Source organism: Pan paniscus, chromosome 8 (genome assembly GCF_029289425.2).
Source record: "Pan paniscus chromosome 8, NHGRI_mPanPan1-v2.0_pri, whole genome shotgun sequence".
NCBI classification, from domain to species: Eukaryota; Metazoa; Chordata; class Mammalia; order Primates; family Hominidae; genus Pan; species Pan paniscus.
In genome coordinates, this window is record NC_073257.2 from 139,229,620 (window position 1) to 139,242,137 (window position 12,518).

A 12,518-nucleotide genomic window follows, 5' to 3' on the forward strand; every position below is an offset into this window, starting at 1 on the left:
GAGAAAACAAGATGTTGTTCCCAGGGGAAAGAGCTCCACGTTCTGTAACTAAAATAGACTCTAGATGGGCTATGAGACCGGCAAGGACTGGAAGTAAAATATTCTCCTCGTCACCTTCCTTTGGCTCAAAAGTGTGTCCTCTTTTTCTTTAAGTCTACACTGCAGGAGTCACCTTGGTCCTCATTGGTTCCAAACCTGAGTTCATCATTAAATTTGAGCAAGATATGCTCCAGGGGAAATCTATAATGCAAATGTCAAAAAAAAAAAAAAGGTGGCTACCAGAGAACATTCCCCACCCACTCCTGCTCACCTTGGGGACCACTGGTTTACGAAGAGTCAGTCCCCAGGGCTGTCACTATCCATAGAACCCAGTATCAGCTCCAGGCCAGTGTGTCTTCTGTACTAATAAGGAGGGTGATAATAAAAGGTTAAGCTACTGTCGTTTTGGTAGCTTCTTTTTCCAATCCCTGCTTCTACAACCACTTGTTACTGCTTTCTATGTTTTTCCCAGCTTGGAACAATAAAACCTGTTGGTGACAGACAGAACTTTATGACGCTGAAATTGTGGTTGATGAACAACTCGCTGTCACCATCATCTGTTTTCTGAAACATTGGCTCTGACATTTTTTAGGCATAATACAAGGAAAGTGTCACCTGAGAGATGGAATATAATAGCATTTTCAAGAGAATGCTTTGCAGCAGTTACAGGCCTTTCAGAAACATTAAGCATTTGGGAAAGTGATGAGAATCACACAATGATAGCCTTAGTCAAAATATTAATTATTTAGTAAAAGTTAAAAATAAGATGTTAATTACATTTTGTGTGTATATCCACCCAATAAAAAGTAATTCAGTCTAATTATGAGGATTACGTATTCTCTTAAGTATCGTTATAGTAGCCACATTTCTTTAATGATTCTCTTTACAGAAATGTATATTCACTGAGTTGCAAAGAAAACTAAAGAATTTGGTTTCCTGATTGTGTAGAAATATTAATAAGATTGGTTAATTCGGGATACATTGCAGGTGTTAAAATACTGCACATATTTTCTTCAAACATTTAATTTCTTGGGCATTCTTCTGTTATATGTTGGAAATGAAATGGTTTTAGTTGCAGTGGGGTGAAATGAAAACAAAATCAAGATTTCTGAAAGACAAGAGGGTCGGCTTTTGAAAGACCACCTTTTTGATAGGACCTGCCTCTGAGTTTCATTATGTCACCTTAACTAAGGTTCCCAGCCCCATTTTTAGAAAGGAGTCTTCCAGGAGCTTCATTCCAGAGGGGCAGTGTCCAGGCAGTGAAAGAAGCTTGGCAGTTGCTGTGGTTTCCTCCCTCTCCCATCTCTCTGAACTTGCCTGGTTCACTTCAAGCTCTTTATGAGCTCACCCTGATCCTCAGGAGTACCGCAGCCACGGACCCACAGGATATGGGGTCCCCGGCTGGGGTGGGCACAATGGCGGCCAACCCACAACTAGCAGGAGGGAGGGGCTGGCCACCACATCAGGCCCAGCTGCCAGCTGCTCTGCCCGGTCGCCAGATTTCCTGATGGTGATCCTGCGCTAGCATCTTTCTAAGTCAGCGACAGAGACCCAAGAAGGTATGATACCAAGATTTCCAACAAAAACCATTGAAATTAAAAACATAAATTGAGTGCTTGTGAGAAGCCAGTCTCTACCTTCTGGGGGCTTATTTAGCATTGTAATGTCTCAACAGTGGGGGATAAAATGATGGAAAATGACAGATCACTGACCTCTCTGTTCATTTTGCAATTGGGGGGACAAATAAGGGAGTGGACAGCTCAAACGATTTCTCTTTCAGAGAGGCGGGTAGGGTCCGAGTGCCATGCAAAGATCCTGAGACAAGCAAACAGGGAAGGAATTTGTCAAATGAGGGTCACAGCTAAGCCTTCATAATCTCAGACCCAGGTTCAAATCCTGCTTCTCCACTTCTCTGAACAGCTCACAGAACAGCTTTGGGTACAGCCCACTTTCCTCGTCTGTTTAACAGGTTAAGAAGGTACCCATCTCGCAAGGTTACCGTGAAAATTCAGTGAGATGATGCTTTATCTTGAGCTTGTCATGTAAATTGTAAATGCTAACTAATATGATCATATTCATTATTATTCACATTTGAAAAACTTTTGAGAAACGTTTTTCTGAGTTCTTTAAAAATCATATCTGGAACAAGATAGGTGAGATGAGATTAATAAAGTAGTTCTTTTTTTTTTGAGACAGAGTCTTGCTCTGTCGCCCAGGCTGGAGTCCACTGGCGTGATCTTGGCTCACTGCAACCTCTTCCTCCCAGGTTCACGCCATTCTCCTGCCTCAGCCTCCCAGGTAGCTGGGACTATAGGCGCCCGCTACCACGCCCAGCTGATTTTTTGTATTTTTAGTAGAGACGGTGTCTCACCGTGTTAGCCAGGATGGTCTCGATCTCCTGACCTCGTGATCCGCCCGCCTTGGCCTCCGAAAGTGCTGGGATTACAGGCGTGAGCCACCACACCCGGCCTAAAGTAGTTATTTAAGTAAGCATTTTCCTATCAAACAATAGCTCGAAAAGGTAGAATCACTGCTGTTTTTAGGGTTTCAGCCTCAGATTTCGGCGCCTTGATTTACTTTGATGGGAGTCGTTTGGAATGTTGCAGAAATCACCCTGCATTATTTACAGACGTGTCAAATGGTAAACTCATCTTCATAAGATGTGGGAGATAAAGAGGACCCAAGAGACTATCTGCTCTCTCTCATTTGTCGGCTCCTGTTCCTGTCGCTGTGCACAGAGTTAGAGGCTGAGACCCCCCACTCGCAGCCCCTGCTCTATTCAGAATTGGGAATTAGCTTCATGTATTCTGAATCCCTGTGATGGAACTGGCTACTTGTAAAACAGTGTTTATCTTCTCTGACAGAGAAGTCATGATTACAGGCTTATACCACGCGGATCTTTGAATAGCTTCACTTATAACATGTGGAATACAGGCCACTTCTTATACTAATGGCTGGGAAAGTTCAAAATCATCATCTGCAGACGAGAAATTGATGCACATTTTCAGGATCCTGCTGCTCAAAGTCACAGTGATCTGTGTTGTGTTGTTTTATCCATTTAAGCCCATTTTAGAATTCTATTTTTCTTTATTTCTGAATATTGTATCTCTTTTTTCCAAGGTCAACACAAGATAAAGTTCATTCCAGAAATGGTGGGCCCAATATTAGAAATGACATTAATTCCCGAGACGGAGCTGCGCAAAGCCACCATCCCCATCTTCTTTGATATGATGCAGTGTGAATTCCATTCGACCCGAAGCTTCCAAATGGTAAGGACGTAGATGTGCAGCGAGTGGCCGGGGGACATGAGGGAGGCAAACCTGAAAACCTTCAAAGAAACTTGTAGACAGTTCTAGAGTTAAAGGTGCCAACGTGGAAAACACATTTTCCTACAGCTTGAGAGAGAAAAAGCCTATGATTTTCCTTATTGAAGAAGCTTATCATCCCTTGCACTCAATTTTTGGGAGGATTATTCTCAATTTTTAGCTCTTACTTACTTCTTTTAATCTGGGTTTACTTACACATTGCACCCTGGATAAAAGTCTGTTGCTCCCCCTTCTTGGTACGTGCTCTTGTAGAGTGTTTAATCAAATGTCATGTGTTACATTCTCTCAGACCGGCTGCTTATTGCAGAATTATGGTATTTTCAAAGCTAAAGTCTTTGCTTTTATTCTCTTAAGTGTGTGTCTTATTCTTTTGCCTGTGCAATGGAACTGATGAAAATTCTCTAAGAAAGTGTATATAAAGTGCTCAAAACATACTGTGACAAACAGCATGAGGGACAAACTCTGCTGCATAACTTATGCTCAAGAAGTAACAAAATCTCCTGGATCCCAAGAAAATAAGTATAGTGTTTATGTATTCTTGGGTTGGCACCCACACCCACACCCACACATACACTTGCACGTCCCCACACACACACATACACATACACATCCCCCCACACACACATACACATGTACATCTCCACACACACACATACACATCCCCACACACACACATACACATGCACATCCCCCCACACACATACACATGCACATCCCCCCCCACACACACACACATGCGCATCCACACACACACACACACACACACATACACATTCCCCACACACACACATCCCCACACACACGTACACATGCACATCCCCCCACACACACATACACATGCACCTCCCCACACACACACACACACACACACATGTACATCCCCACACACACACATACACATACACATCCCCCTACACACATACACATGTACATCCCCACATATACACATATGTGCACACATACACACACGTGCACATGCTATGACTTTCTCTTTAGTGTACTAATGGTTTGGCCATGATGCTTTGCAGGAGACCTGGGAGAAGCCCAAGTACTAGGGAGTCCTCTGAATTGAAAGATACCTTTTAAAAATCATTATACTGGACCGGATGTGGTTGCCCACGCCTGTAATCCTAGCACTTTGAGAGGCCAAGGCAGGCAGATCACTTGAGCTCAGGAGTTCGAGGCCAGCCTGGGAAACATGGTGAGACTCCGTCTCTACAAAAAATACAAAAATTAGTGAGGCATGGTGGTGCACACCTGTGGTCAGGGAAGTCAAGGCTGCAGTGAGCTGTGATCACGCCACTGCTCTCCCGCCTAGGTGACAGAGCCAGACCCTGTCTCTAAATAAATAAATAAATATTAAAAATTATTATAGCAATTCAAATAAGTCAACATACTAAGCATTTTACATAGATTTTAGAGGAATTTGGAGAAAAATTCCTATAATGAAAGGAAATCAAAACTTCATCAATCAAGATAGCTTAATGTTGGTGAGATCTAATATTAAAGGGTATATTATCCTTACCCACCTCTACAGTTTATCATTTAAGGGAGCTTTGAGTAGTTTATAGATTTTCATTGGTCGTCTTCATCATATCACATGAAGGCGGTATCCACGAAGAATGATTTTGCTGTTTCCTAGAACAGAAAAGAGAGATACGAAACCAAAACAGTCTCCACACTGTGAGTTGAGTTTAGATACTGAGGGCAGGGAGACTGAGATTCACAGGCTTAGCCAGGTATTATCTGGGTCCTCAGCAAATCACTCAACATCTTTTAAGTCTCCAATTCAAGCTTGTAACATTGGCATGAAATAGAACCTACCAGAAAGGCGTGTTGTGAGAATGAAATAAAATCAGACCTGTACAATCCCTAGCACGGTGCCTGGCACTATAAAAGGTGGCTGTGGATGCTTCTCTTCTCTCAAGGCCGGAACCTCCCTTGGTCTGGGTGTTTGTGGAGTGCAGGGGGGCAGCCTGCAGGGTGAGCCCCCAGTGTCTGCAGGACCATGGGGCCCAACGCTGCATACAAACCTGGGCATGGCCATTTCGTCAGGGTTGTTCCCGAAGCCGGGGAGGAGCACACAGGAGATGAACAGAGTCTGACTGCTGGAGCCGTTTCCTTTAACCTCCACACGCCCACGACTGTGCTTCAAAACCCATTGAAGAGGAGCCTAACACCTGGCTAGGAGATCATTATTTGTTGTTTGCACTTTGCTCCACTAGGCAGTTTTTTTAATTTTTTTTTATTTTTTTGAGACGGTGTCTCGCTCTGTTGCCAGGCAGGAATGCAGTGACGCGATCTCAGCTCACTACAGCCTCCACATCCCGGGTTCAAGCGATTCTCCTGCCTCAGCCTCTGAGTAGCTGGGATTACAGGTGCGTGCCATCACGCCTGGCTAATTTTTGTATTTTTAGTAGAGACGGTGTTTCACCATGTTGGCCAGGATGATCTTGATCTCTTGACCTCATGATCCACTCGCCTCAGCCTCCCAAAGTGCTGTGATTACAGGCGTGAGCCACCGTGCCCAGCCCTAGGCAGTTTTTTATAAGGTGACTGGTGACTGTTATTTTCACATTATTCCAACCGTGGACGGTAGAGAGGGCTTTAGTTTAACTTCCCCAGTGTAATGTCAGCTGGACTGGCATGAGTGGCGTTAGCACCTCCTCCCTTTCTTCCTTCTTTCCTCCCTTCCTTCTTTCCTTCCATTCTCTCTCTTTTTTTCCATGATAGCAGAAGGTCTCCCTGTATTTATTTTTAATAATATTAAAGATAATTCATTTTTGAAAGAACAGCTGTTTTTGTTTCTCTGGCTCACTGTCAGTCTGTGTATATACAAAGTCTTTGTATAAAGACTGTACTAATACAACATTGTAAATATTATACCTAGTTTTTTTATTAATGTTCTTTCTGTTTGATAATATATCAAGGAGCTTTCCCTTAATTACAACATAGCAACCATGATATTAATGATGGCATAAAATTAACTATCACTTTCTTATCCATCGCCTATAAATGGGCATGTAAGTTGTTTGCAGATTTTCACTGCTGTGAATAACTGTACACATTCATGCATATAGCTTGAATTTATTTTGAAAATTTTCCCAGTATACATTCTTATAAATGTAATTACGGATTTCAAATATTTTTGTAACTTTTGAAATTATTGCCAAATGGTTTGATGTTAATACGATAAGATTTGCCCCATCTCCATTGCTGCTGGCACTATATCATGGCCCCAGTTTCACTGCCAACTCATTGGAACTACAAATTATAATTTAAATGCTTTTTCCTAGGCAGAAAATTCATCTGACTTTTTGAATTTTATATAAATCTAGCCCAAAGAAGGACTTTGTGAAAAATTGCTATTAAAGAATCAGGTTAAGGGGGAAAGTGTATTTATATATATAAATGTCACTGGCACAGAAAACTAAGGTCAAAAGTGTTTAAAACATCATTCTATTTGTCATTTTTTAATCAGTCTTTGGGTCAAAATAAGGTCAAGGGCAGTTAGAATAAAGAAGAATGAGAGTTTGGTTTCTGAATTGTTCCCCTTTTCCCTCACATTCTTTTGTCTCATGGCTGCCTTGTGGTAGTTTAAAAAATCTTACAGCAATCTTCTGAGGAAGTGCTTCATTTTCTCCAGTTTGCAGGGGCCCCAGGTTTGCTAGGAAATGGTCCAAAGTTAACGAGAGCCACAGAATTTGTGCCACCATTTTAAACACCGCCTTCCCATTGGGGCTTCAACATTGACCCAGCGTCAGGAGACATCTTTCCAGAAAACCAAATTGTTTTTGAGTAATATCATGAAGTAATTGGCACATTTAGTTCCATCTCATAAACAACAAACTATTTCACTAGCATGAAACATGCCGTGCTTGGATGTATGTAAATCCAAGCATAAGCCTGAAGACACAGATTCACCCACAAGAAGGACCCACCGTCAGGCTGAGCGTGGTCAGCTACCTGAACTGTTGGTTCAGAGTCACCTGTTTCTCTGTGTTGTCATCTGCTTGAACCTCTGCAGACGAGGGATAGCGTACATTAAAGATCTTTAAAATGAGGGCAGAAAAACTAACCCTTGTTTTAAAAAAATCCCTCTTGTATGTTAATCTGCTTCTGTAATTGGGAAAAGATCAGTTTTCTTCTGTTTGATGTGCCCACCTCAGCTTCCCAGCTGGAATCTCCCAAGCCTGCAGCATCATCCCCTTTTCTGATGGTCTCCTTGTTACTGGGTTTTCCGGCTGCGGGTCACGCTGGACTGGCCTTTGCTTGCTCCCCTGGCCTCCGTGGCAGTCGGTTGTGAAGCTTCATCAGTCCTCCCTCTGTCTCATCTGCAGCCTCCGTCCTCTGCGCAATCACCGTTGCACTAGTCCAGGATTATTCCTGGGCCACAGTATTTGTCTCTTGACTTGCTCTATCTATGTTTTCTAAGTCCTTTCTGACCCCAGTTCCACCTGTCCCTCTCAGCTGGTCTTCCTAAAGCACAAGGGATGGCCCCTATTGTCGGTGATGTGGGCGAATGTGTAGAGTGGACATGTGTGTGGCACATTGGTGCAGGGCTGGCCCCACCTGCTTCTCCATCCACGAGCTTCTGGGATGGGGATGGTCGGCTGCTGCCTAACTCCTCTGCCATAAGCCCAGTTACCTCACCTTATTAGTCACGTCAGCAGGGGCTTAAGTTTTTTTTATAGCTTTTATAGCAGATGTGCAAACCCTACTGGAGTGGGGGGAAGATATTAGGGGGATTTGTTTTTACAACACTTCAGTGTTTTGAACCCGTGATAGAGCTTATGTTTTAAAGGTTGCTATGTCTTTTGGAGTAGAGCTGTCAATATGCTACTGTTTATGGAATACGAAATAATATATATGTCCAGGTGTATTTTACTCTTACAATTGGAGTAGAGAGGAGACTTGCCGGATTCAGAAGAAAAACCTGCTATTTTACTCAGGATTAAACTGCACCAAACCATTACTGGAATTTTAAAAGCATGTGTTACAAATTGGCTTTTCTAATGTTGCCCGGAGTTTCTGCTCTTGTGCTCGTGCTCTTCAGCCGCAGCGGCGGGCATTTCATTAGAACGTTCTTTCCCTTACACCTCCCCAAGAGCCTACTGCTTTCCTGTCTCCACTTGTGCAAGAAAGAGCACAAGTGTTCCTTCGGAATAGGCTTAGCCTTGCCCTTATCCTGCTTCTCCAGGGTCCATGTGTTGAATGGGCTCTCTTGGTGGCGGGATGGGGTGGCATGGAGTTATCCTTTCATGGGCCATGTCCTCCTTGTGGCCTGGGACTCTCTGTCCAGCGCTGCAGTGAGTGCCTTAGGTCAGCTTGACGGCACTCGCTCTGGGGAGGTGGTGATGAAGCTCCACAAAAGGCTCCAGGCTGAAGGTCCCTGATGCTAGTGGAAGCCCGCTGTGAAGTGTCGTGCTCTGCAGGAGCTGGGCCAGACAGAAGCCTGTGAGATGGGAGGCCCCAGATGTGCACAGCGGCCTTGAATTCTTTTTAGAAATCCCTCCTACCTTCAAAGTCATATGCTTCACTGTGGGCTGGGTCCATAGCCATAGAGCTCCGGTCCGTTGACAGGAAGGCGTTCCCAGCGACTGGACGCTGCATGACGCTCTTGCAATCTCACACCTCTCTGCCATCCCATCCCTGTTTGTGTACGGCCAGGAGGCTGCTGCCTGTGGGGTTTCTTTTCCTCCTAGTGCTTGCAGTGTGGATGCTCCAAGCCGGGGGAGGTGGGGATACATGTGGGAAGCCCCAGTGGATGCCCACTGCAGCCATGCCCCTGGGGTGGCCCCCAGCCCTGTGGCCACTGTCAGCCACCCCTTCCATCACTGGGCACTCTTGTGCCACTTCCCTGCCCTGTCCATACTCAAGGCCACTGTGGACATCTGGGGCCTCCTATCTCATAGGCATCTGTCTGGCCAAGCTCCTGCCAGAACATGGCCCTTCACAGGGGAAGTTCCATTAGCATCAGAGACCTTCTGTCTGGAGGCCTTGGCAGAGCTTCATCACCATCTCCCCAGAGCCAGCTCTGTCAAGCTGACCTAAGGCACTCACTGCAGCTCCTCAACAAAAACCCATTTCTTATTTCTTCTGCCTCTTTTGTCTCTGGGTGCTCCAGCTGCCTGTGGTCATCCTGGCTCTTCCAGCACTTTCTATGAATCTTTTATGATCTGGATGCTCCAGCCATTCTCCTAAATCATCCCCCCCTGCTGCTTCTTCCTGTCCTGGTGCCTAAGGGCACATTCTCTGCCCCCTTTCCTTACAGCTGGCCAACTCCTCAAGACACCACCACAGCTGTGTTCATCCCACCCCCTCGCCCTGTGCCCACCCCAATCCAGAGAGTAGCATGCTTACCCCTAAACTCAGGACTCTAGGAATCTCCATTTGTTTGAAAGGTGAGGTCCTACTTGGGAAGATTTCAGGACTGATAAGCTGGCAGGGGAGATGTGGAGAGGCATTGGGGTCTTCGCGCCCCTTATCCCATCCACCTGGATGAGCCTGCCCTTGGTCACAGGAGATGAGCCCTCTCCTGGCCTTAAGCTGACTCTCCCTGCCTCACCGAGAACCCTGCCCTCCCGTGGACCGCACTCCAAGTCTCACCCTCATACTGGATTTTGCTTCATAATAAAAAGCATACTTTTAAATTCCCTCCTGGCATCTTTTTAAAGAATTCCATTTGTTACGCCTTTGGAAAATACAGAACTAACAGCTGAGAATTGCAGCAAATGACCATATGGGCCATAGACCATTAATAAAAATGGAATGGAAAAAGCTGCCCAGCAAAAATAATATTTTCAATCATGGAGCTATTTTCTGTCTTCTTTGTGAGGCTCAGTAAAATGCTGCACAACTTCCAGAAATTCCCATTTAGTTGTAACAGTATTAGAACATGAGTAATCTTTGTGTCATCAGTGTTGCCGAGCTCCTGTTTGAATAATCTCTTCACACTGCCCATGCCAGTAACCGGAAGCCAGTAATTGAATAGCCGGGTGAATGTCAGCGGCTTCTGCCACTTGGTGGAAAGGCCAATGTATTTTCCACTGTAATATGAATGTGAATGAGTTTGGTAGCAATTCTATCTTGTGTATTCTTTAATTCATTAGGATTTTATTTGTTGGTTTGTTTATTTTTGCTTTCAATGTCAAAATAATTCTTGCCTAAAGAGGAAATATGGCACAAGAGGCTTCTGTTTCATTGAATCCAGACCCAAAGATGGTCTGAGAGGCCATGGAAACCAAGATCCTTGACTCCAGGAGCTGTGATTATATTGAATTTCATTCTTAAAAGCCCTCCAGCAAAGAGATTCTTCCATAATCCCCTTTAACCAGATTAAACAGGACTAATTTTGAGGCCATGTTCCCAGAGTCCTCTGGAATTGCATGCAGCCCTAAAGTCACTCTTTAATCTGTGTCATGTAGACATAAGGAGCCGCTGCACCTGTCTCAGGCATCAGCAAGGTGTCATGGCCTGCGATGGACAGTTCCCCAGCCGGGCAGCTCCAAGTGAGTGGCTCTGGGTCCTCCAGTCTCATGAGTGTTTCACAGGAGCTCCAAGGTCAGCAAGCCCCTTGCTTGACGGACGTAGGAGGATGTGGAGGTTTTTGAACGTGGGATGAAGTGCCACCGATTAATTAGTGTGTAATTAAGTTTCCAGAGCAGTTAGGCAAGAGGAATGCTCTATACATAAAGATATGAATGTGTCTGAGCACAGGGACTCAAGGCTGAGTGATGGATCGGGAGGGACCAGTCACTTGTAGGATGTCAGCATGGGCGCCTAGAGCCCCAAGGGTTGTGCGGTGTCACACTTCTCTCTGCTGAACCTCGCCTGTTTCATCTTCTTAACCATGTTTTCCACCCAGATACAGTCCAGCACCTTTCTCCCACTCACCTCCCCCTGCACATGCTCAGGGGGTAAGGTGTGGTTGCGCAGTTTCATCAGATTGGCCCCGTCCCAGGGAGAGAAGGCAGAGAGAGTCTGATTCCTTGGTGCCCTCTGCCTGCAGTATCTTCTGAGCATTTTTTCTTTAAATACAGGAGAAACTAGAGCACTCTGGGCAAAGAGCAGCATTGTACTAAGGTTTATTTTTAAAGGGTCAAATAAGCCCTTCTGCTAATGTACTTAGCAGGCCATGTCCATAGATTTCAGATTTCACCCGGCTCTTGATAACCTCGGAGCCCTCCGTCAAGGTGGTGAGTGATCTGTGCAAACCTTTCCACCCTGGCCCGGCCTCCTGCTGCGCTCCCACAGAACCCTAGAGCTCTTCTGGTATATAAAGCATGGTCCTGGATGTCTGGCAAGTGCAGGCTGATTTTATACATTACAGATGTATAAAATTATAGATGCATTAGAGTAAGAATAGTAAATCTCACCCAAAACAAAAATTATGCATTCCAAACCAAATATAATTGGCTTTTGGATTAGCTACTACTGGGATCCTTCTCTCCATGATCTTTCAAATAGGTGCCAATAGCCTATGGTTAACTGTGGCAGTGAGTGGTAAAAGCATTGTTTCCTTTTTAAGTTAATTGAATTAACAAGACGTCAATATCGCTTCGAGCACAGCCCCCTGACTCCGTCACGTCAATTTAACAGCAACTTTCCGAAAGGCCTTCTATTCATAAGTGTTCTCTTGTTTCATGTTCTCAGAGGGCTGCTGGTATCAGACACTGAGAGACTCTCTGTTCAGTATTTTCAGTTGGACACCCTGTGAATATTTTTGGAGCAATATTAGTGATTCAGAAAAGAGAAGAAAATATAATGGTTTTGCTTATTACGTGAGTGAGCCTCTGCCACCTTTTGAGCAACACAGTAAACCCTTGCTAATTTTATCCCAGCCATAGAGAACCTTGTTGCAAATCACCAGACAATGTGCATTTATGAGGAAGATAATAAGCATGATTTTTATAAAACCAGCTCTGCTCTATCAGCAAATGTACTATCTCCAATTTAGTGGGACAGGATCATTTAATTCTGATTATGGTAACAGTTCATAGCACACTAGCGAATCAATTCGAGTGTATTCTGTAAAAATTAACGAGGATCCTGGAATTAGAGGCTAGCTGTGGATCTCTGGTACTGAATCCTTGCTAATAAACAGATCAGGGTGGCCAGGTGTTTGTGTAAATTACTTAGTTTGGACTAGGG

At 44.5% G+C, this 12,518-nt stretch overlaps 1 protein-coding gene across 6 annotated transcripts in view; it reads left to right on the plus strand.

Moving 5' to 3' along the window:
• The window catches only part of DOCK1 (dedicator of cytokinesis 1), a 561,485-nt gene that overhangs the window by 459,009 nt on the left and 89,958 nt on the right, over nt 1–12,518 (plus strand). For all 6 annotated transcript variants that reach the window (XM_063607571.1, XM_034931700.3, XM_034931698.3 and 3 more), the window contains exon 33: nt 3,160–3,308. In XM_063607571.1, the coding sequence (XP_063463641.1) occupies nt 3,160–3,308 (149 nt within the window). The remainder of the gene's footprint in view (nt 1–3,159; nt 3,309–12,518) is intronic.